Source organism: Cajanus cajan, chromosome 8 (assembly GCF_000230855.2).
Source record: "Cajanus cajan strain Asha chromosome 8, NIPB_CcT2T_4, whole genome shotgun sequence".
Classification (NCBI taxonomy): domain Eukaryota; kingdom Viridiplantae; phylum Streptophyta; class Magnoliopsida; order Fabales; family Fabaceae; genus Cajanus; species Cajanus cajan.
In genome coordinates, this window is record NC_138524.1 from 25,824,010 (window position 1) to 25,851,912 (window position 27,903).

At 29.5% G+C, this 27,903-nt stretch overlaps 1 protein-coding gene across 3 annotated transcripts; it reads left to right on the plus strand.

Annotated features, from left to right (window-relative positions):
• On the plus strand, nt 1-27,903 carry LOC109798419 (alpha,alpha-trehalose-phosphate synthase [UDP-forming] 1). 3 transcript variants are annotated; one of them, XM_020358684.3, is made up of 18 exons: nt 1-163; nt 11,580-11,981; nt 14,118-14,215; nt 14,982-15,370; nt 16,471-16,585; nt 16,846-16,947; nt 18,533-18,683; nt 19,343-19,431; nt 20,757-20,805; nt 21,815-21,915; nt 22,500-22,687; nt 23,172-23,289; nt 24,970-25,137; nt 25,212-25,334; nt 25,419-25,512; nt 25,591-25,721; nt 25,818-25,916; nt 26,977-27,903. In XM_020358684.3, exons 2-18 carry the CDS (start codon nt 11,606-11,608, stop codon nt 27,373-27,375), a joined length of 2,790 nt encoding a protein of 929 aa, XP_020214273.2. In that variant the 5' UTR covers nt 1-163; nt 11,580-11,605; the 3' UTR covers nt 27,376-27,903. The 3 variants fall into 3 exon arrangements, with proteins under 3 accessions (XP_020214273.2, XP_020214274.2, XP_020214275.2); XM_020358685.3 differs by lacking the exon at nt 1-163 and adding an exon at nt 10,541-10,775; XM_020358686.3 differs by lacking the exon at nt 1-163 and adding an exon at nt 10,786-10,896.

Sequence of the window (27,903 nt, forward strand, 5' to 3'; positions counted from 1 at the left end):
CAAAAGAAACGATACTATGTCTCAGAAAATGCTCTCTTTCTTTCACTTTCTTCTCTAAACTATTTAAACCCTTTCCATTCCTTTCTTTCTCTTTAAGAATTCGCACTTTCTCCGTCTCTCTCAGCTTCCACGCCCAAAGAAGCATTCTCGCACTTCTGTTCCGGTTAGTTTTTTATTTTTATTTTTTATTCTTTTATTCTCCTTCTCTGTCGTTTTGGCATGAATGAATTTTGTAGTTTTGCTTGTGTTTCATCGAGTTCAGTAATGTTCTATTTATTTATTTATTTTTCCTTTGCTTTCAGTTTCTGGTTTCTGACTGTGATATTGTTAAGCTTTTATGGGTTTTCTCTAATGATGTTTTTTACTCTTTATATTTAGTAAATTTTCTCTCATATACTTTAAACAAACCTGTCTCCAACATTAAAATTAAATGAAAAATTCACATATATCACTTTTTTGGTTTAGTATTACCTTTCAAATAGATTTCCTCGCATCTAGAGACTAGTTGAATAATTATAATTAAGAGAAATTACTTATAATTCAAACATATGTAATAATCTTCTAAGTAAATTTTTATCGACAGTGAAATTACTTATTGTTTCGGTCAAATGATAGACTAGAGTTTCTTCCTAGATCAAGCCTTCGAGGCAGAACATTCAAAAGTGTAATCTGTCCTCACAAACCCTATGGTTTTAGGTCTTATAGTTTCTTGTTCATGGGCCTCGTAGGCCCCAAGAATGTAGAGATTTCCTTAACCGTTTTTATCTAGAAGATATTTGGTAAATGAAGGTGGGATTTTGCCCTTGCCATTGAGTAGCTTTTATATGGGGAGGTCCGATCGGCCCCTGACCGAGCAGACCCATATAGGGAGGGTCAGTCGAGTCTTGCCCGAGTAAGCTCTTATAGATGAGTAGGATCGGATAATGACCGACCTAGCTTATGCAGAGAAGCCAGGTCGAATATTGACCGAGTGAACTCCTAGAGGGGGGTCGGCTCAGGTTATAGCCGACCTGTCCCATATAAAGAAGTCAAGTCGAATTCCGACCTGGACGGTACACTTATAATTCAAATATGTGTAATAATCGATCTTTTAAATTTTTATCTACAGTTTTAGCATGTCATTGAAACCTTATTTAGTACTATTAAGAGTGTGTTGACATTTGACCAATTTAGTAAAGAAAATAGTTATGTAGATCATGCAACTCATGTGACACACATAATAAGGCACCGAATATGGATCCCATAAATTAAATGATCCTCTTTATCATGTTATAGAGTCCAGTGTGTGTTTCTGATGGAGTCACTTTAAATCGTGTGGGGTCGTGGATTGGTCAAATTCCGTGTATAACACAACAGCTCGTTCATGTTTTATATATATGAATGGTTGTATGCTAGTTCAAAATTCAACTTCATTATCTTTAATTATTTTAGTAGTAGTTTTTAATAATTAAATGTTCAGTTTTATCTTAATAATAATTTTCACAAAACAAAATTGACATTGAATTAAAGATTTTTCAAAATAAGATGTTAGTGAATAGCCTAAAAAAACTTAAGATGTTAAGTTTAAAGTTTGTCCTAGTATTTATAACAAATTTAACAAAATGCATGTGAAAATCTTCTTGCAGCAAATAAGAATAAGCTCTTGTTTGCTTAATGTTAAAAAGATAATTCTCACTTTTTTTAAAGGAAAAATACATGTTTTAACACAAATATGGAGTTTAAATTAATTTAAACACACATCTCAAGTTGGGACAGTTTTCATCTTTGATGTGTGTATGAAAAAATATTTATCCAGTGAATAATTTCTTGAGTACATATGAGTATTTTGAGGTTGAGAGATTAGTCTTTAATTTTTTATTAAGAAATATTCCGTTGAAACATAAAATTTAATTATATTTAATGGTTTAAAATTAATTTTATAACCAAATGGACGGTATGGGTAGTTTTCTTTCTCTTTGTTTTCTTCTATGATAATTTAACTTAAAATTGGTCATCTTATTATATAGGATATTGTGACTAATTAAGGGTATGTTTAGATAAATTTTTCTAGAAATACTCATAGGAGAGAAAAATAAAATTAAAGAAAAATTGAAACAAGTTTTTCCATAAGTTAAAACTAACTTATGCAAAAGTTAAAAAAAAAAAAAAATCACAGAAGATATGAAGAGATAATTTTTACAAATTAACTTATGTATAAATTAATTTTAGTTTATAAAAAAATCATTTCATTTTTTTTAGTTTCTTTTTCTAAAAACCAAACAGGTACTAAGATCAAAACAAAAGTAAATGGTATCAGTTTTGGAACTACGTTAATCATGCAAAACACAAAAAGTAAAATGTCAAGTTGACCTTATACCAGACAAGAGTTATGTTGTCTAGCTTTGGAACACAATAAGTGGACAAAATGGCCGTGTAAAATGGTTGTCCCCATTCAAGTGTTAAGATTTGCGTGGCTAATTAGTTTGAAAATGAAATTTCATAAAACAACTCGTGTGCTTGCACAAGTCATGTGGAATCGCATTTTAAATTTATCTAGATCTTTTTTTTTCTTTAGAATTAATTTCATGTAATCAACGTATTTTTAAGTATAAATTATTGCATGTTAACTATTTGATTAATATTCATGTGACATGCATGCAGTGGATTTTTGATTGCATATGATATCACATATATGCATAATCAAGACTATAAAACATGTGACAAATTCCAATTATATATAAAAACAAATTCTTTTCATAACCTCCTTTTTTTCTTCCTCTTGTTATCAACCGGAAGTAGAGAAGGTACTTAATAGTTTTTTTAAATAAAAATAAAATGAGTTAACGCTATTTTTGTTTTTTTTTTGCTTTCTAAAATACAAGTGTTATAAATTTGATATTAAAAAAATTAAAGACCATTATGGAAATTTATAATTAAAATGGATGTTTATCTTCTCTAATAAACACACGTATACAGAAATATATAGGAACTTTGTGTTCTTTAAGTAAGACATAAAATAAGGATTTTTATATGCAGAATTTACAAGTAATATTGAAAATTACAAAATAAAGTTACAAGACATAAAAAGATACTTTTTAATCAAATAGCATGTTAAGAAATTATTTTGTTTGATGTAGAATTACTTTATTTTAAAGTATAAATAAGACATAACTTAATTATAAACTTTGCTCGACCAGAATCAATATTTAGTCAACAAAAATTAAAAAAATTTACTTCTAAAATTAATTTTTATCTATTATGGAATTGGTTTTCCCCAAAACAAAAGTACTCAAGCAAGCTACCCAAAATGAAGCAAGCAAGATTGTTTTAAAATAGTATGTTGATAATAAGTTTATTGTTTTATGGAAATCCATGTGAAAGTTACCATGACTAGCTAAACTAAAATGATGCAATAATATGTATGAACTATGAAGGGGGTTGACTTTCCCGTGATGAAAAGTGTAAAATGATTTTTTTTTATAGCATATTTATCTACGAACTACGAAGTCAATTTTTTTCCTAAGATGAAGTTGGTTGGGTCATTCTTTCTCCTTCATTGATCAATGGAAGCTTAGTTTCTATTTATTCCTTTTTTACATATAATAAGACACATATAAAAGGGTTAATAATTAAAATGAAATGAGTAATATGGTGAAAAAAGAAAAAGAGTTTCAAAAAACTATATATTGGAAAATTTGTGTAAAAGTAACGTAATTTATTCCTAAAAGAATCACAATATTTACGCATATTTTTATTTCTTGAACGTTTTCTTGTTTTAATTCTCTTGTAGTATATCCTTCTACCTTGGGAGCATGCATATTCCATCAATAACTTATTGATAATGAAACGTATTGTTTCCAGGAATTACTAGGTATTAATAGGGGCGAGTTTTTTTTTCTTTACTAATGATCTTAAATTGAAAATTTATTTTTCTTCTAATAATTTATACAGGGTATCCTCACAGTCACATGTATTTATAAATTTTATTAATTAATAAATATTATTAATTATAAACCTTTGTTACGACATGCGAATTTTATAATTAAAAGTTAAAGATCATTTGACAGCCTTAGGGGATTTCAATACATCCGTTAGAGACAGGAAGAAACAAAAGATAAATAATAGATAACATTGGTGACATAATAAAAAGGAAGAGAATGATAAAGATGTGTAAAGTAAATATAAAAAGTTAAGGATGTGAAAGAATAAGATTTAATAATCATTCATCCTTTTATCATGCCAAAAATAAGGCATGCATGTGCATGCATATATATACTGCCCCCCAAATAGTATATCATGTCATCATTAAACCATTTTATGACAAAACTTAAATCAATTTCTTCATACATCATTGTATCATCAAGTTTATAAATCAAACAACGACACGTGAATGAGTTTTTGAAAATGTAAAAGTTACATGATTAATAAAAGTTAATTGTGTAACTTTAATTAACCCTAAATCCTAAACCTTAATCTAAAATAGCAAAATTTGAGTCTAGTATAAGAGTCATTATATATAGTCCTTGAGGCAAAATTTGAGTCTAGTATAAGAGTCATTATATATAGTCCTTGAGGATGTTGAGTTGAAGATGCAAGAGTGTGAAGGGTCCATAAAATATGTGGTTTGTTAGAAATTGGTAAAATATATGGTTTAGTTGATTTTGGTGGCCATATTCACGGGTCCCCCTAGCTTTTAAAAGTCGAATCCCACGTCCCTGGCAAAGGCAATAATGCAATCTCCACTTGCCTACGTGTAGCGCAGAACACAGAATAACAAGGCTGCATGCAAATCTTTTCTTGATGGCTGCTTTTGTCGCTTTTAGTTGGACCTTTACTCCATTATGTTAAGTCACATGTACTAGTTCCATTCGTGGTGGTCGCCAATTTCCTATTCTTTTTTTACCTTTACAAAAGTTACTCTTTTTTCTTTTAAATTATTATGATCTATTCTTTTTTTTTTTATTTATATAAAATAATATATTCCTAACTTTGTTTTCTCTTATTCGATCATATTGATCAAGATTGGATTATGAAAGTAAGTTGCTTTTGTTACAAATGAAAAAAACAAATAATATTTCAAAAAATATGATTAAAAAGAATATTAAGTTTTTTTTCTTCTTTTTTTTGGTTCCTGGAATATTTACCGCTGATAGCGGTGATTAATCTCCTCGCTATGTTAGAGACACCTCAAAGGGGGGATAGCTGGCCCCAAGATTTAACGCGACTACATACACAAGGTAGGATTCGAACTCCTAACCTTGCTTAAGCATTTTTTTTTGCTTTTGCATGTTCTTTTCAAAAAATGAATTATTTAAATACAAAATCATGACTTCATCATTCAATATATATAAACACGAATAATTATTTTACGCAAAATATTTTTAAATGTTTTTCTTTAAAAAAGATTTTGTATAACTTTTTTTTTTTTGATAAAAGAGTATTTTTAACTTCTTTTTTATTTTAAACTAATTTTATTTATGAAATAAATATCAATAACTAAAAAATAATCTTGTGTCATAGTATGAATTATATATCATCATAAACTTAAAATATAATTCATGTCAAAAAGATATTTATTCTTAATTTTTTTAAGTATAATATAATATAATATTTATTTTATAATGTATTATAAATTTTATTTATATAAAATAAATATTTAACATATACATTCTATATGTCGAAATACAGTTATAAATAAATTTTTATCTTATAATCTTATTATAAAGCAATGAACTATTTCAGATATTCCAAATCAAATAGATTATTTAAAATCTCTCTCCACTTAACACCCAATATATAAAACTTATTTCTTATAATAGATTATAATGATAACAACCGATTATAAATCTAGACATCCCTGATATTTTTGCTATCTTGCAGCATGATTTCCATGTTTTCCGCCAAGTTCTTAGGTCATTCGCTTAGTTAGAAAACGTGCCAATTTTCGGTCAAGATATATAACTTTGAAGATTTTTTTTTTCACTTTTTATAATTGCTTCCTTGGAATGCGCATTCTCTCTTGCTTGGTCGCATGGTGATTCCTCTTTGCCTCTTCACATTAGTTTTATTTTGGAGTGAAATAGAATTAATAAAATACGTTTAGACACTACAATAAATCTACATAGTAACATATAAAAAATATAATACATGTAATAAAAATAAATATATATATATATATATATATATATATATATATTACATATAACTACACACAATTTAAAATTGATTTTAAATAAAATTTAATAATATATTTTATATATTATTATAATTTATATTCACTTTTTTAATAATATATCAATATATATTATATTTATTATGTAGATAAAGACATTTTTTTAGAAACAATTTATTTGTTACTATAGAAGTTATTATTCAGTTTTTTTTGTCATCGTTGAATTTGTTTGGTAAAAGTAATTGATAATCTAAAGTTAAAAATAAACAATAATAGTTTAGTTTGGATGCACTTTTAACAAGTTTTTACAGAAAAAAAATAAAAAAATAAAATGAAATTAAAATTAACTTGTGTACAAGTTATAATTTGTATAATCTTTTTTATTTAATTTTGTACACCAATTTTATTTGATTTTATTTAATCTTTTCGAAAAGAAACTTAATTTATTATTTATGTTCTTATTTAATTTTTCTCTTATAAGTATTTATTAAAAAGGTTAAAATGTAATAAAATTAATTGACAAATCATCCAAAAAATTTGATTTGGTAGGCATGAAAAGGAATATATATATATATATATATATATATATATATATATATATATATATATATTATGTGTTTTTTTTAACTCATTTGGATTTATTTACTTGTCAAAAGTTTGTTTCATCAAGTATGAAAAGGTCTTTATTATTAAGTATATTTAGGATTTAAAGCTTAAGATTATCAAAGAATTTTTACTCATTTTAAAAAATTTATTGATGTTGATTATAATTGTCAATAATATATTAATCATAATTTAATTATTTATAAATATTTGAATAATTATTTGGTATAGGATATTAAATATTTTAGGAATAAGAATATGTAGGTTGAATTCGATGGATCAATATGCTAATTTGCCTAATTTTAATGGATTGAGTTGGATAAATAAATTGATTAACATGTCCAATTTGTCTCACCAAACCCGTCAACTTGACGGGTTTAAGTTGTCAACTCCGTGGGTCAACTAATCAAGTTACCTTGTTTTAAGTTACCTTGTTTTAAAAAGATAAATTTGTAATAGAGATGTGTCGGATCAATGTTTTAATTTATATATTTAAATTTCTTTTTTTAGGTAATTATTCTCATTTTATACAAAATAAAAATATATTATTTTAATCTCATGTTTTTTACTAGTACATTTTCATGTATAATTTTATTTATAGAAATATATGTTGTTTTTATATGTTTTCATGAAAAATATAATACTTTTATTTAATTTACGAATAATAATAAAATATAAGTTGAAGTAATAGTGTATATTAAAATATTTTAATTAAAATTTATTTTAAAAGTAATTAAGTATTGCAAGTTGATTAACTTGTCAATTCACCATTTTATAATCTATTAACTCAGTAAAATAAGTCAACCCATAAATCTATTAATCTATCGTTAAGTGAAATAAGTTATATTTTTCAACCCATTTCTTTTAATAAATTAACTCACATTGCCCATATTTTTAATAGGTCAGCCCATTCCACTCCATTTTAAGTAAATTAATCTACTTTTATCACTCTTAAAAATTTTATAAATGTGACTTCAATCATAAGCCAGAAAAAGTTAGGTTACCAAAATCAATCTGTCCAGAGGAAGTAAGTTATAACTTCCTTATTCTTTAATGCGAAATATTTACTACTTTAGAACAAAAAAATTTCACCAACTCCTAGAAAAGTAAACCATATACCATCAAGGAGGATCAAGTAAAACCTTAGAAAGATATAATCATTGGGAGACAGAGCCTCCTAATGAGATAAAGCTTGCAGGGTTAGTCTTGCCCCAATTTCTTGGGGGGAGGTAAGTCAAATCCAAAAGAAAAAGCTCTCCAACATCAATCTTAAATCAATTATCCACCGAATTAGATTTGATCTTCAAGAGCGAAATTTGAGGCAAACAAATTACGTTCAACCTTCTAAAACACTAGTTAAATAGAGGTACAATTAACTGAAAATTGGAAACCATGGAAGACAGAATAATGGGGGAAAGATGATGGAAATATCGTGAAATGGTGGTGAAATAGATTCCAACATTTATCTTATAAAATCCTTCAAAAATGCAGTAAAAATGGAAAAAGAAACGGATAGAAAATTAAAAATATGTGAAAATAAGAGTTGGATAATTATAATTAAAGTTCTGCATATATAGCAGTCTTATCCTACCTAGCTCAAGTAAGATTTCTTCTAGTGGTAATCTAGGAAATGAAATTTAAAATAATAAAAAATATATATGAAGATTTTGTAATTTAAAATTGGATGAGATGATCACTCGTCTCGTAATAACTATCAAAATAATAATCGTCATTTTAAGAGAAATAATAAATATCAAAATAATTATTGTGTCAATCTTTTAATCATAGTAATAAGGATTCACAATATTATGAGCGAAATTAATTTATAACTTAATAAACTAATAGTGTGTTTGGATGAGGAATTTTACAAATTCAAGGAATTTTAAATTCTTGGTATTTGAATTACTTTGATTTCAATTTTTATTATTCTTAAAATATTTTGTTTGGATGAGTCAATTCAAATTTTTTAAATTTTAAATTGTTAGGTTGAATATGATAATTTTATTCCATCATAGTAAAATTGATTTTAAAAATATATTTATATGTTGAGATTTTTAAATTAAATTTTATAAAAATAAATATTAATCCATTTTTAAATATTTATTAATTTTAAAAATTAATATTAGATAATATTTAATAATTTTAACAATTAATATTAGATAATGTTTAACAATTTTAAAAATATTTTTGAATATCTAATAATTAAAAAAATGAAGAGATAAGATAAAATATATAGGAGAAATAGGAAAAACAATTATGAAGAATTTCAAATTCTCCCATTTTTGAGAGAATTTGAAATTCTACTATTTTAAGGAATTTCACAAATGATTGGATTTCAAATTCTTTGTAAATTCCTCATCCAAACAAAACATTTCACCTCAAAGAATTTGAAATTCTTCAAATAAATGAATTATCCCATATAAATTCCTCATCCAAACACACAATAAGAGAATTTTATAGAGAAAAAAAGTATCATATTACTTAATACATATCATATATTGACCACTTAAATACATTATTGTTGTCTTTGATTTAATTAATCACGTGTTAACCATAGCAACTATGAGCTAAATGTGATAATCAACGTTGAGAAAATGGAAAACTGAATAAGAAAATGTTTAATTACTTGTATTTTCTAATTTATAAGAATATATTATTGACTGATTGTAAATATAAAATTAAGATTTGTCCATACCAGTACCAAAAAAGCAATGCACTTTACCAAAAAAGAATCTTAAAAATCACACATAATATTTATGATAAATCAGATAGAACCTTTTAATCCATAACTACTTGAATAACAACCATTGTGTGATGAAAATTAGGTAAAGGTAAAAATAGTTCCTTTTTGCCCGAGAATCAAGTGCTAAAGGGAAAAATCATTATAGATGTTTGTACTCTTATGTGACAATATGAATTAGGACAGAAATTTTGCCGCTAACTTTCGTAGACACTCTTTAGTTCGGTCAAAGATTCTTCTTCTTCTTTTGCTAAGCTGTTTAAATCAAATCAATAATTTTTTATTTGCGTTATCACCAGACTGTTATTTACTTAATTTGACATGTTTTATACTAATTTCTGCATCATTGCTGTGTTACCTAGCGTAAAAAATGAATAATAAGTTAGTGGATTATATTTTCATATTATATATTATTTAATTACAATATGGAAATAAAAATCTTAAAATTCATTGTTTCTTAAGTCAAAGACTTTTTATTTATTTATTTTTTATAATTTGGAGGTTGATATTTCCATTTAATGTGGCGGAGATGAAGTTTGTAGAAAACGGTGATGCCCGTCTTTATCACTCAGTGCACAAATATTTATTTTACTTAAAAACTATAACATTCTTAGTTTTACAGTGCTTAAACGATGAAGTTTGTGTTGCTGCCGAAGGCTAAAACATAATATTAAGAAAATAAAGTACAAAAAGCACTCCAACTTATATATTCTTTTTATTTATTTTTCATTATCTTTAAGATTATACACAAAAAATTAAGAAAATAATTAATTTTTTAATTTTTTAAAATATTTATTAATATTTTCCTGTTATATTTTTTAGGTAATTAAAAAAGAAATAAATACATTAAAAAAGAAATAAATACATTATTGAGTAAACATATTTTTCTGCTAAAATTAATGTTGGTTCGTACCAATATATGCTTATTAAAAAAAGAATATTTGTCACGCGAATCACGATAATTTAAGAATAATAATAATAATAAAAAAATAGTAGAAATATCCAAAACACTGAATTGAGCTTGTTCTCGAAAAGGAAATGTTTTGGCTCCGATTTTGAGGGTGTGATTCAGCTGCATGGGTTTTAAGTGGTTTCTGAAGCTTACACGAGGATTCCACTTCTTGTTTCTCTTTCTTTTCTTCAAAGTGATACTTGCCACCTCTTCAAACCCTCTCACTTCAACGCACACACACAGCTGTTAACGCGCTGTCCAAACACTTCCCAAAGATTTCGCGGACAGGATTCTCTGTCTCTTGCTTCTCGTCGACGCTACTTCTCAAGGTGTCACACTCGATTAATTTCCCATCCAAACTTGTTCACTCGATTTTCATTTCCTTCGATTTTCTCTCTTCCTCGCTATTTTCAACGCATTCAATTTTCTTAACTAGATATTTTGCTAACGGTACAAGATTAATTCTCTTCCACGCTAAAAATCGTTAGGTTTTGTTTCTTTTGAATTTTGTTTTCATATTAAATTTATGCGCCGTTACTTGAATGTATTTAATTACTGTATTTATCATTGTTTGTTCTACGATTAGAATTCCAAGTTTAACTTCATTCTCGCAATTCTACATTAAATTTTGAGAGAAACCTCTAATTCTAATCGAAGGATTAGTATATGTTTATGTTAAAGTTCAGCATAGGCTTTATGAATTTTTTTTCTTCTAAAATTAAAAGGAGAACAATACGAAGCGTATTTAGAGAATTGCGTGAATATTTTTTCTTGATTTTGTTTTATTTCATGCAATGCGGTTGTTGCATTCGTTTGAACGCTGTGCTCCTCTGTCGAATCTGTTTTCGGCACCTCTGTTTAATGCTTTCTACATATAAAAGTAGAAATTTCGAATGTGAAATCTCCAAAGCGAATTGAGCCTATCCTGTTTCTAATTTGCTTTGGGAATAATTCTTCGCTCTGTTCTCTTTCGCATGCCTAATTTTCTTTTATTGTTATGCCTTTCTTATGAAATACGGATACGTTATTGGCAACTGAGTTGAGTTTGTTATAGAATGCAGTTTTGAAATTGACATTGATACATTTAAATAGCTGTGTTAGGAACTGAATATCGAGTTTGTTTTGGAATGCAGTTTTGTAACCGACACTGAAGGAGCGTATGCCTGGGAATAAGTATAACGGTAACTCGAACGAGCACATTCCAGGCCGTGTGGAACGGCTTGTGAGGGAAAGGGAACTGAGAAAGAATGGGAGGGTGAGTCCCTTGACGGAGGTGAATGAGAATAACAACGGTCGTAGGGTTGAAGGGTTCGAGTACGAGCCTGAACATGTGAAAAGAGAAGAGGGTGCTGTTGATGTTGTTGAAAGGGGTGGTGCGGCGGCGGCGGCGGCGAAGGAGGAAAGGCAAGAGGCCAAGGCGTTCAGACAGAGGCTGCTGGTGGTGGCTAACAGGTTGCCGGTGTCGGCAGTGAGGAAAGGCGAGGATTCGTGGTCGTTGGAGATAAGTGCCGGTGGCCTCGTCAGCGCGCTATTAGGTAAGTGCCCGTCATCTACACCTATATATTAATTCTTTATTTCTGTATATATAATTTTTTTTTTGAACTATTTTATTCTGAAATTTTTAAATAATAATATAATTTTTTAGATTATTTTATTTTTAAATTTTTAAATAATAAAAAATAATATTAAAAATTAACTCTTCTTACAAATTCAATATCTTAAAATTTAAAGATTAATCATAATATCGGTTGATTTAATATACCTTACTAATTTTTAATAACTTTTAAATAATTATAGAGACATAAATGATAATAGTCATATACTGTTATCAGTTTGTTTCATATTCTGTTGAAAATTCAAATTAGTAAATTCTCAGGAGTTAAACCTTAAAAATCACTCTGGGTTTGACTTGTGGATGTAGGTTATAAAATAAAAAGGCTTAATGATCTCTTACACCACGAATCAAAAAATTTATCTATCTGTTTTTTTTTTTTTTTTTTTTTAATCTTTATCTAGAGATTTTTTTTTCTTTTATAGTATTATTTTTCTAAATTTTAGAAATAGTGTCAAACTTATTTGAAGTAGACAAAGAAAATAAACAAAAGAAGAATTAATGTATTGATTAAAGAGTGTTAATGTAATATTCTTTTAAAACATTTTAGGGATTAATTTTAGAATAGATAAAAATAATGACTATGTACAATCTCACAAAACTTTATTGTGTAGTTTACTATAAAAATTCATCCAATTAAAAATTTTGGGTAAAATGTTTTAAATAAATGTGTCACAAAACAAATTTTTGGTCTCTTAATTTTTTATTTATATATTTTTTTTTATCATTTTAAAGATTTGCTTTAGGTATTTAATTCTTAAATCTAAGTTAATGTTGTCCTTTTAAATCAGTGATTATTTTTTTATTTTAGGGCATGATTTTAAACATATCTTAGACCAAATCAAGATATGGTATTTATCTTATTAGATTTACCTAAATAAAAACTTGAGAATTCAAGTAATGTTTGAACTAATTGAAAAGGGTCACAAATATAGTAAAAATTGTATGAAAAATATGTTTCATGAGTAAACAAAAAAGAATATGAAATTAATTTTTTTAGCATTTCAATTGTTGGTGGAACTTACTTTTCATGTAAATTCCACCATACTTGTAACTCATTTTAATTTAAACATTAGTTGAATCTCATAGCTTTTAATCTATTTAGACAAACATATTGAATTAATTTAAAAAAAAAGTTTAAAATTGTGTCTTAAAATAAAAAATAATCAACATTTTAGAAGGATTATATTAACTCGAATTTAGGATTAAAAAAGACCAAAATAAATCTTTTAAAAAATAAACAATCAAAAACTAGATTTTCCCGAAAAGATAAGGGATCATAAATATGTTTTAGCCTAAAAAGTTATGTGATTTTATTCCTTCTTCACATGTTTTTATTTTCTAAGTCCATGAAAAGGGTCTAAAATCTCACCATTTTTCCCCTCTCAATTTAGAGAATAATAACATTAAAGTTTTTATAAAGGTTGAAATTATATTTTGAGATATTTTGAAGGACTAAAGAGGTATTTTACCCCGAATATTTTCTCTTCCCAAACGTGTGCATCTTTCCAATGGGTAGCTAAATACATCCCAACATTTTCAAGTGTGGTTGGTGGTATAACTGACTAAGAGCGTGTTTGTATTCACGTCCAAAACGTGAAAAATCACGTTTAACGTAGCTTCTACGTACGTTAAACGTGATTTTTCACGTTTTGGACCTGAATACAAACACGTACTAAATGTAACAACTTTTTTATTTATTATTTTTTTATGTCTGCTCCCATGGTTTGCTTTTGAAAAGAAGAATAGTTTAGAAAAATGTCTGCATAGCTTATCTGAGTGAAATTTACTTTGAGTCTTTTAAATACTTTAAATAACACTTAAAAATAATTATAAGACACTATTTAAACTACTTTAAGAATCATTAATTGTGCACTTTCAAATTAGAGATATTAAAATAGGAAAAAAAAATTAAAGAGACTAAACTGAATTTGAGAAATTTTACAGGACCATGTTTTACCCTTATTAAAATAAGCTGTGAGAAAAGGTCTGATTAAGTTAGTGTATAATAAAGCTACTCTCTTGATCTATTCTAACACGATTTTGTTCTTTAACAAAGGTGTCAAGGAGTTTGAGGCAAGGTGGATAGGTTGGGCCGGTGTGAACGTGCCAGATGAGATTGGACAGAAGGCACTTACTAAAGCCTTGGCTGAAAAGGTACATCGTTAAATAGCTTTTGCAAATTGTACCAAAGACAAACACTATATGTACCCAAAAAAATTGTACAAGTAAAAAAACTAGCTTTTGCAATTATTAAACTGCCACATGTTCCCTTATGTTGGTTTCCACGGTGTATTATAATTAGTAGAAAAAATGTGGTAAATAATTTAAGAGAAATTCTACCTTATCTTTATATATTTAAAGGGTTTTACAATTATTTTTAAAAAAATATTTAAACATTTAATTTAGAATTATTTGATATTTAAAACATTTATTTTTGCTCATTTCTATATATATTTTCTTAAAATTCTTAATATATATACGAAATGTTTGGATTTAATAAAAATATTTTTGATATATTATGAGTAATGATAAATTGAGAGTTTTTACACTTATGTACAAATTATAAGGAGTAAGTTGAATAAAAAATTTACAAAATCTCCCTCAACTTCAACAAATAGAATTTTATTATATTTTTACCAAGTTATTTTGCTTTTTACAAAATGATTTGAAACACTTGGATCAATGTTTGATGAAAAGAAATAGTAAGTTAATTATTTAAATCATTTATTTATCAAAAATACATCACTTAGTGTAGAAAAAAATAAAAATGAAAAGAAAAAAAAATCCACACTTTATATCATTTTTATTAGTTTAAAAAAATTGACTATATTAAAAAATCACAATTTTTAAAATTACCATTCTAACTTCCACAATTTATTAAAATTGTTGCGCTCGTCTTGATAACATATCTTCATTGCAGTGGTGTATCCCTGTATTTCTTGATGAAGAGATCGTTCATCAATATTATAATGGCTATTGCAACAACATATTGTGGCCTCTTTTCCATTATCTTGGACTTCCACAAGAAGATCGCCTTGCCACCACACGCAGTTTTCAGTCTCAGTTTGAGGCATATGAGAAAGCAAACGAAATGTTTGCTGATGTTGTGAACAAGCACTATGAAGAGGGTGACATTGTTTGGTGCCATGATTACCATCTTATGTTCCTTCCCAAATGCTTAAAGAAACACAACAAAAAAATGAAAGTTGGATGGTTTCTCCACACCCCTTTTCCATCTTCAGAAATTCACAGGACACTGCCGTCTCGTTCAGAGCTCCTGCATTCGGTTCTTGCTGCTGATTTAGTTGGGTAAGTCCCAATTGGCTCCTCCATTGACTTACGTATCATTATTCTAAATTTGATATGCGTACGTGCTTTTTGTAATAAAATTGTTTCATGGGAGTGTTTGACATTTTTGGTGGTTATATAATCTGCTGTGCAAAAGAATCTTCCTTTAAATCATTGACTATTTGGGCAAGTTATAATAAACCACCAAGGATCACTATGGATAAGTTTCTATGTAAACATTTTTAGAAAATAAAAATAAAAATTTAAATAAATTTCTCCATAAGCTAATATTAGATTATGAATGAGTTAAAAATAAGATTTTAAAGAAGTTAATAGGAAAGAATTTCCACAAATTAACTTATGCATAAACTAATTTTAGCTTATAGAGAAGTTAGTTTCATTTTTTTCCCCTCTTTTTCTCCCCTAGAAGTCTTTTTGGAGAAGTTTACACAAACAAACGTTAATGCAGTATGTCAAGTTTGTCTTGAATCATGTTGTAGATCTCACATCCACTAGTATGACTAATATAGAGTATATAGGTGAAAACAATCCTTATCTTATAAACTGATTTTGTAGAATTAAGTTAGCTCAAAATTCAGATTTTAAGAAACCATGTAACCTGAGTCTTGATCTGGCTGGAAAAACTGCACTTGATAGTAAATCAAGTTTTCCGAACTAGATATAAAGGATGGTGTTAGTTTGGTTGGTGCTATGCCCCAGTAGATCTTGTCTGTAAAGAAAGGGACTTGATTTCCTCCTCCTTTTGAGCCTTTTAAATATTATCCACTACCTTTTAGCTTTTTGAGAATAAACGTTATTAAATATATATATTTTTCATGGAACTGGACATTCTTAAACAGTTTTCTTTCTGAATAATCAGCTCATATGCATACATAAAAACTAACGACTGCAGTCACCTGATAGTAGCTCCAATTTTTGTGGCTAAAACTATTGACTGCCGTCTAAAAGCTATCGGTTTCCTTGTAGTTTGACAATATATCTATTTTCATTTCTTTTACGTTCTTTCCTTGCAATTTTCTCTGTTTATATGTTGTCTTCGGTTTAATCATTTTCATTTTTCTACTTTATTGTTTTGATTTGGTTTGGTGTAACTCGTGCAGTTTTCACACCTACGATTATGCAAGACATTTTGTTAGTGCTTGTACTCGCATCCTTGGACTTGAAGGTACCCCTTATGGGGTTGAGTATCAAGGGAAGCTAACTCGAGTTGCTGCAGTACGTGCTACAAAATTTGTCTACAAGCTACACCAAACTTTACCTATTAAAAGAAAAGGAGGCCGAGAAAAGATACTTTTTAAAATTTCTTATTTAAGTGTGTTTGGAAGCGATTTGGTGACCCACATTCACCCTTGAATTCACGTCAAATTGCTACGATTAATGCAAAAGCTACATATTCTTGCTTCTGAAAATTCACGTCACTTGATGTTTAAAATGAATTCCAAACACGCTCTAATTCTGTTTGCCTTGAATTTCAGTTTCCAATTGGAATAGACTCAGACCGATTTATACGTGCTCTTGACCTTCCCCCAGTTCAAGTTCACATGAAAGATTTACAAGAAAGATTTAAAGGCAGAAAGGTGCGTCTTTTACTTTGTAGCAAACACTTCTTTATATCTTATAGCTTATTTTACTTGTTCCTGTTATTTTTGTAATTGTTTTAGATTTATGGTTCTTGCTTATCAGTCTTTATGATTATGGGTTTTATTCTTATTTTGACAAAGTGAAAAGCTTTTAAAGATTGACGAGATAAAATTTAGATAACGCTGGTGAGAACATATAGGATGGAAAGGGACGAAAAATGGTGTTAAAAACTATTGCTGGCCACAATAAACTGTCATCTTTATAATAAAAAATACAGGTATACCGATTGGCAGCATATATTAACTATTAAAAACCATTACCTTCTATGTACTTTTCAAAAGTGACCAAAATTCGAAGGATATATATATCACACTATTAGATATTACAAAAATAAAAAAAGTAGATATAGCAACACTTTTTGTTGCTATTTACCAGTATCTAGTTTATTTTAGTGAATATAATATTTAATAGTGTGATATATATATATATATATATATATATATATTCCTTCAATTTTAGTCACTTTTGAAAACACGCATAAAAGGTAATGGTTTTTAGTATAGTCGGAAATTTGTATACTTGTATTTTATTTTGTCATCAAAGCATGGGAAAGTTCTATAGAATTCCCTTTCTCTAAACACCATGCAAAGCACTATGCCACAATTACTGATTACTATTCAACTATATCTCCAACTTACTATTCTATCCTTTTCTTATTAAGAACTCATGATAGATTCTATTTGATTTATTCTGTACCCTAATTTCTGAAATATCTTAATTCAATTTTAAATTCAATGGTATTTCTAGAAACAAATTTTAGGTTTGCATTCAGGGGTTGCTTTAGTTCATCTCTTGCTAATAATATCAAAGAAAATAATGATTTTGGGATATAATATTAAGAATATAATGTTTTTCGTTCTTCTATTTTCATTTTATTCTTAAAAGAAAAGTCACGCTTTTATTTTTAACTGAAGAGGGCTGATAGATTTTGCATATAATCTTGTATAATGTCTTTCTTATTCAGATCCATCAAATCTGTTTATCTGTAGAAAGCTATATCATTGTTAGATATAAAAACCATTCACGAGCTTCATGTTTGCTTAGCCTTTAGGGAAGTCGGTCATTGACATGATAACGGAATTTCTTTCACCAAGTGTTAAAGACTCTCAAGAGTTTAATATATTCACCAAGTATACCAAACCAAATGGCCTGATGCAATGTCAACCTAATAGCTTAAGCTTACAAGGAGAGTTGGTCATTGATCTTCAATATATGGCAAGCAAAGCATTTACCATGCTATCACTGTATAATACTAATAAGGATTTTTTTTCCTCTCTCTTATTTAATTAGAAAATATTACTTTTTAATTAATACCACATTCTTCTAGTAATCGTGCACTTAATTTGGGAGTGACCTGGTGAGGATGTTGCTTTCAGCATTTCACTATGTAAGTTGTATATGTTTGGTTTGGTATGCGGCGCCATGAGCCCATGACAGCCACCTTTTTTTTTTTTGGATTTACAGGCTTATTTGATTTGGTTCTATTGATTGAATTATCACCACCTTTTCCTGCCTTGACAGGTAATGTTAGGCGTTGATCGCCTTGATATGATTAAAGGAATCCCTCAGAAAATTCTTGCATTTGAAAAATTTTTGGAAGAAAATCCTTCTTGGCGTGATAAAGTTGTTTTGCTTCAAATCGCTGTCCCGACAAGAACAGATGTTCCCGAGTGTATGCTACTCACATTATTTTATTTGTTTTTGTGGTTTGTTTGGTATAGTTGCCTTCAACTTGGGCTCCTAACTTTCAATTTTCCTTTCGTTTCTACAAATGGAAGACTATGCCTTTTAATAATACAAGTTGTAATTTCTTTTAAAAATAAAAAGATGTTTTAATGTTTTCTATTACTGTTATTTGTACTTGTAATTTCTAGAATCTCATGTTGGAAAAAAAATTGTTTTGTTCTTTAAGGTGCTAGCTAACATTAATGGGAATCATTTCAGAGATCTATTGTACATTAGAGTTGATATATACTGCAGTGTTTGGTTGTGTTTTGAAAAAAATAAAATAAAATATATATATATATATATATATATATATATATATATATGTTTCATTAATGAAAAAGAATTTTGTTGAATACTAAGTTCATATCATTATAACATATTCATGGAACTACTATTATGCCACATTCACTTTACACTTTTCTTAATTAATGTTCATGCCTGGGATACTGAATTTTTCTGATCTTTTTCCTCTTTCTATTTATTTGTACATACACACAGGCATGTCAAACATCATGTACTCATTTTTTCTGTACATTTTGGATTATGGTCTTATTTTGGCTTTGGAATCATGACTGATCAGCTTTATTTCTTGCATATTTATAGATCAAAAGCTTACAAGCCAGGTTCATGAAATAGTTGGTCGGATCAATGGCAGATTTGGATCAATGGCTACTGTTCCTATACATCATTTGGTGCGTAGTTAACATGGTGATAATCTGATTGAAATTATATTAATGCTGACTCACCATTTCAAACAATACAAGGACATACTCTTTTCTTTTTTCATTCAATGATCCAATTCAGTAGTCCTGCTTGCACATAATTTTGTTAGTTTCTGCCAGTGTTTATGCAAAACTCTTTTGTGATGGGTGAAAAGGGAGAGATTGGTTTCGGGAGAACAAAAATTAGAAGTCATATCAACTTGCTTGTGAAACAAAAGGATATATGGAAGGAATAAAATAAGGAAAATATTAGCCACAACAAAATCAATCTCTCAAAAAGTCGACAAAAAAAACAATATTAAGCAAATACACACAGAGATCTATACAGTGTCATTTCAGAGACCTATGTTAGACAACTATCCTTCCTAAATTCCATCTCAATAACAATAAATCATTGTTGTATATGTATAACTTTTTTTTACTTATTTGTTAATTTTATGCAATCAAATAGGAGAGGAAAAATAGGGGGATGGTTGGTTGGTCTGGTTTCTATTTTACTTTCATTCTTGCATATTTAAATGACAAATAAAATACCCTTTAATTTTGTACTTCCTGATTTTGATTGCTTTCGGCGAAGAATTTTTCCTTCAAGCTTTGTTCTCGGATAAACAAATGTAGAAAAAAAAGAAGCTAAAACAACATTTGAACCAAGGGATCTTTTCCTAGGTGAGACAACAACCACATTTGTTTTGATGTATCTACATGAAGCTCATGTGAATCTGTTATGATCCAATTGCAAGGTATGGGCTTCTATTCCACGTTGAAAGTATGGGATTCTAGTGGGGCTTATAAAACCTTAGGCTTCAGTCCCACACTTTTGTGGTGTGGTTTTCCCAAGGTTCTTTTCAAAATTAGCAGTAATTTTTTTTTTCAATTCACAAAATTTGTTAAACTATGCAAGTTAAAATAAGTGTGATAAATTATTTGACATGAAAAAATTACAGAATATTGAAAGAAGATTTAATATTCCTGTTGTTGTCGACTGAAAATTACACATTTGTATCTGATTGGGGAAAAGGAAGAGTAAAGCCATAGATCATACAGCATAAATTGGTTATAGGCCAAGTTTTTATTTTTCTTTAGTTATGAAATTAACAGTGACTGAGGACTGAGGTTTTATTCATAACTATGAACTTTGAATGTTATACTGGTCGTGATATGGAAATCAGATTTGATATTTTTTATATGCTTATTCTGATGATTGATCATTAGTCAACATCTGTTATTATTAATATTGACTTGGCTGAAGATTTTTATACGTTTGACGGTCTAACAATTATCTTTTTGCTCTACAGGATCGCTCACTTGACTTTAATGCTCTATGTGCTTTGTATGCTGTTACTGGTAAGTTTTCTTTTTACATTTTTATTTTAGTTTGACTGAGCTATTCAGTGAATAACTTTTCATTTTGAATTGTCAGTTGTCAGCATGCTTAAATTTCTATATCTGCAGTTAAGTTCTTTTTCAGTGTGCTTCTAGAAATTATTCTTAAAGTTTTTTGTATTTTATGAAATTAAATAGGGAAATTGTTAGGGTACTTTCTTTTGGGAGAGGTAGAAATCTTGGGGATCGGTTTACCTTTTTCGTTTTGCACTGAAATGTTGTATACGCTTTTCTGCCCTTTCTTTGTCCATTATGTATAAATTTGTCTGGTACACCAAAAGGTAAAGTGTTGGAAACTGATTTGAGAGTGGTTGCTTACCCCAGCACCCAAACTGAAGCCAGTGTATTACCTAATAATCTTAAAAATCGTTTGCTTCTTTGAATCATCTATAATGTGCTTGTTGTCTTGATTAGCACCAATGTAATTTTTCTAATTAATACAATGCAATTTTCACTTAGTCATGATGTTTTCTATTCTATTCACTCATTGACATATAGTTATGCTTATTTGTTTTAGATAAAGGAAACAATTTTAACATTTTTAGTAGTTGCTAGCATTTAAAGCCCTTATTTGCTAAATTACAGAACAAAATGTTTCGTGCAAATAACCATACAAGAGATATACCATGTAAACCATTTCTAATAATTCAAGCGACATGTACACCAAATTATTACCAAAGTTTTGCTTCCATGCTGTTCATTTATCATATGTATACATAGCAGTACTGTAAATTTTAATACATTTTGAGTGAAATGAACAGTAGCATCCAGACAAATTGGGACTAGTATATTGGGAAAAGGTGAAAACATGTTTGATGTGTCTAGGTCACTTTCTCATGTATAGTCAATACACATTTTCTTGAAAAATTCTTGATTGTCTTTGGAGAACAAAACTTTATTTCTGATAATAAGTTTATCATATTGTCAGTTTTCTGCTAATTTTATTTTTATACTCACTTATCTTACCCAGATGTAGCACTAGTCACATCTCTGAGGGATGGAATGAATCTTGTCAGCTATGAATTCGTTGCCTGCCAGGAGAAAAAGAAAGGGGTTCTCATTCTTAGTGAAGTAATTACAGAAACTTGTTAGTGTATTTTGTTTTATTTCGCTTTGTTAATTCAGGCTATGTTACAGTTGAGTTATTGTATAGTTTAATAAATTCAAAAATTGCAAGAGTTTGTCCCGATAAAACTGTCTATAATGCTCCATCTAAGAGATATAAAACTGATGCTGAGTCTTAACACTGCGAGCTTTAGGTTATCATTTAGGTACCAAAAGTTGCTATAAGAAAATGAATTCAAAATTTGCTTCTAAGTTCAGTTATTGTTTGAATTGTTTATAATAATCCTTTTAGAGAAGAGTTAAACACCAAGAAATTTGATTTGTATTATAGTGTCCATCTGACATGCTATCATTTCCATTATAATCAAAGTATCACATCAAATAAATTATTTTACTTTTTAATTTCAATATTAAGTTTCTTGCAATACAAGTATGTCTTTATCCCTGTCTAGATCATAGATTTATAGTTCCTGTCTTGGTTTATAGGAAGCTTCTTGTGACGTATAGATAAATTATTTATTGCATGTTGATTTCTGAAACTAGATATGTATTATGTTGATGCTGATGCCTGATATTTGGCATGCTTGTAGTTTGCTGGTGCTGCACAATCTCTTGGTGCCGGGGCAATTCTTGTCAACCCCTGGAACATTACAGAAGTTGCTGATGCAATTGCCAGGGCTCTGAATATGGAATCTGCGGAAAGGGAAAAGAGACATAAGCATAACTTTCTTCATGTAAAATCCCACACTGCTCAAGAATGGGCAGGAACTTTCGTAAGGTATTGATATTAGTATCTGGATTATGTTAACGTGTACCCTAAAATCATAGAAGAAAATATTAAACATTTTTTTAGATTTCATTTAATAGCTTCTATTTCTTCTTAAGAAAATCCTTGGTAATTTGAATATCTTTTCTTATTTCGTGTTTGTCATTATAGTGGATGTAAGTAATCCTTTTAGAGTGTTCAACTTTTATACATACGTGTCCTAAGAGTCTACAATTTAGTTTACGGACTTTAATTTGTGTGGTCATTCGTAAAGCTTCTGTTGCCTGTGATAAATTTGCAAAGCTATGAACATAATTTCATGCTTAATTATGATGGTTATTTACTTGTTACATATGTATTTTAAGAATAGTAGAAAGTCATGATGATTTGTGGTTGTGATTTATCAACCGAAATATTTGAATATTTTGTAAATGATATATACCTTGCATTAATGTTTAGGAGCACATTACCATGATAAATCTTTGAATATTTGCAGTGAATTAAATGATACTGTTATTGAGGCACAACTAAGGACAAGACAAGTTCCACCTCGGCTTCCAACCAAGACTGCAATTGAGCGTTATCAGCAGTCAACTAATAGATTGCTTATTTTGGTATGCTGTCTTACAATGAAGCTTGTGATTTCTCCGAAAATGTCTTTTTGTTTCCTCCTTGTCTTTTACTACTTATCTGAGTGCTTTCTACAAAGTAGTGCTTCATTTCCTGGATAGATATAGTGAAATCTTGAGTGCAGCCGAACAAGACTAGGGTATTTGACAGCTAAAGACCCCAATTACACTGGTTTATGCAAGGCTTACTAAGAAGGGTCAAGAGGATAACTAACTACGGGTGTTTAGTTAGGTTAATTGGTGGCTAGTTAAGCACTTTAGGTAGTTGGAGGGAGGAGAAAATAACACAATTGGGAGAGTGCTGGAATTCTTAAAATTTCAGTGTAATTGGATTGAACTCTTTCTTATTTGGGTGGGTCTCGTAATAAAGAGTCAGAGTTGTTCGTGTGTGTGGGTTTCCCTGATTCCAGTTTTATCAAGTTGTATTAGAGCTCCATCCTGGAGCTGGTGGGTACCTCTATCACAGAAATGAAAGAATATGATTGAGGAGCCATGGATGGTGAATGGAGAATTCTTGATTGCACACCATCATGGTGGTGAATGACAATTAAAGACAAGGATAAATAAGATGCTGTGGCAGATGGAACAAAGCAAGTATGGGTCAGTAACAATTGGACAAATGAAGGGGGTGTTGGAGAAGCTGGAAACACACAAGGATGGTGACTCAAATTTTTTGCAGTCCTAGGGTGCATAAGGTTATATCGAAGAAGAGGTGGTAGCCAAAAAATCTACAATTCTATTTCTGACTTATAATGGAGCTGGGTACAAGTGATGTAGAGCTAGGTTTAAGCAGTATTTTGATCTAGAGAAGACATCCAAGTCACAAAAGGTGAAGCTCATATTAATGGCTTTTCAAGGGGCATTTTTTGCCACTCATCGGGCATTATGAATTCCTTGTGATGTCCTTAGGCTTGATCAATGTACCTTCCACCTTTCAATCACTTATGAATGAAGTGCTCAACTTAAACCATTTATGAGGAAGTGTGTGCTTGTCTTCTCTGATAATATTCTAGTGTACACCAAGGACCTTAGAGATTCTGATTATGAACAAAGTCTTACAAGTTCTGACAGAAAATGATTTGATGGTAAATAGGAAGAAGAAATTCACATTTGGTAGGATTGTCAAAATAACCTAATGGTTTAACTTGCATAACTCGCTCAAACAGGTTACGTCAGGTTACACTTTTTCAACCCTCTAACCTGCATAATCCAACCTGTACAACCCGCCAAACATTGCACTGGCTCATCTTACCTTCTACTGAAATGTATCTTTGTATTTTAAAAAAAGGGGACTGTAAAGATCAAATTCTTGACCACTTGATTATCGATGCATCCGTACTATGTCTTGAATCAACTATTCAAAATGCTTGAGCCAGAGATGAAGGCTCATGAGTGATGAGTGGTTTATATCTAACAAATGTGATATGTTTGTGTCTATGTTGGATTTACACTTTACGTATGTTAAAAGACTTTGTCACAGTGATGTTTAACTCCAAAGTTTGAGTTTGCAACTCCTAAAGCAAATTGATTATCATTATAAAGCTGGATTTTTATTTTGGTTTCTTACAATGTTCCACTGATAATTAATCCTGGCCTAGCATTGGTTTACATTTATTAATTTTTGTATTAACTTTTTTTTGACACTGGTGGTTATACACACTACAGGGATTCAGTGGAACTTTAACTGAACCAGTCGAGAAAACAGGTGATCAGATTAAAGAAATGGAACTTAAGGTGCATCCAAAATTGAGACAACCCTTGACAGCACTTTGCCGTGATCCAAATACCACAGTTGTTGTGCTCAGTGGAAGTGGCAGAAAAGTCCTAGATGATGTAATTATTTGCACATTATTTTCTTTCTTTGTGAAATATTATTCGGTCCACTTTTAACATATTTCCTATAACAGAACTTCAAAGAATATGACATGTGGTTGGCAGCTGAGAATGGAATGTTTTTACATCCTTCAAAGGGTGAGTGGATGACAACAATGCCAGAGCATCTGAATATGGAATGGGTCGATAGTGTGAAGGTACTAAATTTTTAGTTTCAATTCATTTGATGTTTGATGTTCTTTCTTGCATTATTGACTTACGATGCTGGTCCTGCATTTCAGCATGTTTTTGAGTACTTCAAGGAAAGAACACCTCGCTCACATTTTGATTTTGAAGAAAGGGAAACTTCACTTGTATGGAATTACAAATATGCAGGTGATTGAATTGTTCTTATGGAGATTTTTCATTTTTTCAGCTGTCTTTTTCCGTTACTGATCCTGTGATCTTAATCAGATGTTGAGTTTGGAAAACTTCAAGCAAGGGACATGCTGCAGCATCTCTGGACAGGTCCAATTTCTAATGCATCAGTTGAAGTTGTTCAAGGGAGCCGATCTGTTGAGGTGCGACCTGTTGGCGTTACAAAGGTGACCTCATGTTTCCAAAATTGACCTCAGTTGTATTTTCACTTGAAATTTTTAATACATGGTTAAATGTCTTCTCTAAATTCCTTTTCTAATCAGGGAGCAGCCATTGACCGCATCTTGGGTGAGATAGTGCACAGTAAATCCATGACATCACCCATTGATTATGTTCTTTGCATAGGACATTTTCTGGGGAAGGTAAATTGATATGTTTTGAAAGCTATTTTTATTACATTGTTTCTGTCATGTTGTGTTTCTTTTAGCATGCTGTAAACTTTTTCCCATAAAGGGTCATCAAAAATAGTTTTTTGGATTTTGAATTTCTTGCTTGATTTTGAATATGCTAAACTCGGTTTCCCTGTTTCAGTTACTCTTTGCATTAAATCGTAATGAAATTTTCAAAATTATACAAAGCACTGTACAGTTGATTACTGTCCCACCATGACTGCAATTTTAGCATTTGAAAAAGGATGAAACTTAGGTATAGTTCCTTAGATACACTTGAGCTATTCTCCTATCAAAATTGAAGATTTACTTCGATAGTAAATACTTGCTTTTAATGTAGATCTCATTAATATATATTTACGCATATTTTCGAGTTAAATCTCCAATTCTAATTGAAGTACAATACCAACCGTACTTAAGGAGCTATACTTAAATTTTTTCCTTCAAAAAAGGACAAAACTTAGATACAGCTCCTTATGAATGATTGGTGTTGTTTTTCAATCAGAATTGAAGTTTTACTTCAATAATATGTATTTACATTTAATGAATGTATATTATTTTTTTGAAGCAAATGAATGTATATTATTGAAGTATGCATTAAATGTAAATACATATTATCGAGGTAAAACTTTAATTCTGATCGGAGAATAACACCAATCACACCTAAAGAATTGTACTTAAACTTTGTTTTTTGAAAAAATAAATGTTTCAAAATGAATGTTTTCACCTTTCAATGTAATATTTTTTTTTCTTCTAATTTGTCCTTCTATAAATTATTCAACTACCACAATTAATAGGAATGTATTTATTTAGAAGGTGGGCTATTTTAGTAAAATAGTATAAAATCTGATACATTTATTATTGTCAATAATTTGTGTGCAAAAACCTTAAAGTGCGGTTATTGTTGAATAGTGGGGGTATTTAATATTTCTTCATTGTCTATCAGCTATTTAATTGCATGAAGTTTGGTCACTTTTAACTATATAGTTACATACTTTGGAGCAACCATATTTGATATTATTAACTGAAACAGGATGAAGATATTTATTCATTTTTTGAGCCGGATCTCCCCTCTATTGGTGTGGGTCTTCCACAAAGCAAGGTAACAACAGAAGGAGTTAAGTGTCCTGTTGAGAGGAAACCATCATTAAAGGTTCCAGCTACTAAGAGTGGACCAAAATCATCTCAAAATAAGGCACAACGGCCAGTGTCAAATTCTGAGAAGAAAACAAATAATCATATATGCAGTTCCCCACGAAAGCCAGCACCCGAAAAGGTATCATGGAATGTCCTTGACCTTAAGAAAGAGAATTACTTCTCTTGTTCTGTTGGAAGAACTAGAACGAATGCTCGGTATACGCTTGATTCACCGGACGATGTCGTTTCATTTCTGAAGGAGCTAGCCGGGGCTTCTTTCAAACTTTACCACTGAGTCAAAATGGAGAATTTGGCAGAACTGGATCCAGGGCATTCACTTTTTGGCGCATTCACCTATTGAGTGTATGTATAACTGTTGGATGAAAATGGGACTGTTTATATGTTTTAAATCACTGCTTATAAAATATGAACTGTCCAATCTTCATCCAAAAGTTATGTTTTGAATAAGTGAAAAGAGTGAATGCAGAATCCCAATCCAAATTTGGCACACCCTTCTTCACTTCCTACTCCAAAAGACTTTTAACATGTACCATACAAGTGTGGAAACCAGAATAATTTATAACGGAAAGAAACAAATACGTAGAAAATTGATGCTGATCTTCAATTGGAAGATATAGAAAGAATGTAAGGCTTTCTAGTCAACTAACTCTTTGTATATTAGTGCTTCATTTGGTTATCTTTCTCTTTTGTACAAGGCTGTTGCCATTCTGGATCCTATAACAAATACGTCAGTAAAAGGAAAAAAAAACGATACAAATAAACGCATTTGAGTTATTAAATTCATTAAATGATTTATCAATAA

What these genes read in the sequence shown, in the direction of transcription:
- LOC109798419 (XM_020358684.3), top strand. Translation starts at nt 11,606, where the DNA reads ATGCCTGGGAATAAGTATAACGGTAACTCGAACGAGCACATTCCAGGC. An exon ending in CTTGCTGCTGATTTAGTTGG is followed by an intron (nt 15,371 to 16,470) that starts GTAAGTCCCAAT and finishes TAACTCGTGCAG; the next exon opens with TTTTCACACCTACGATTATG. An exon ending in TGGGCAGGAACTTTCGTAAG is followed by an intron (nt 22,688 to 23,171) that starts GTATTGATATTA and finishes GAATATTTGCAG; the next exon opens with TGAATTAAATGATACTGTTA.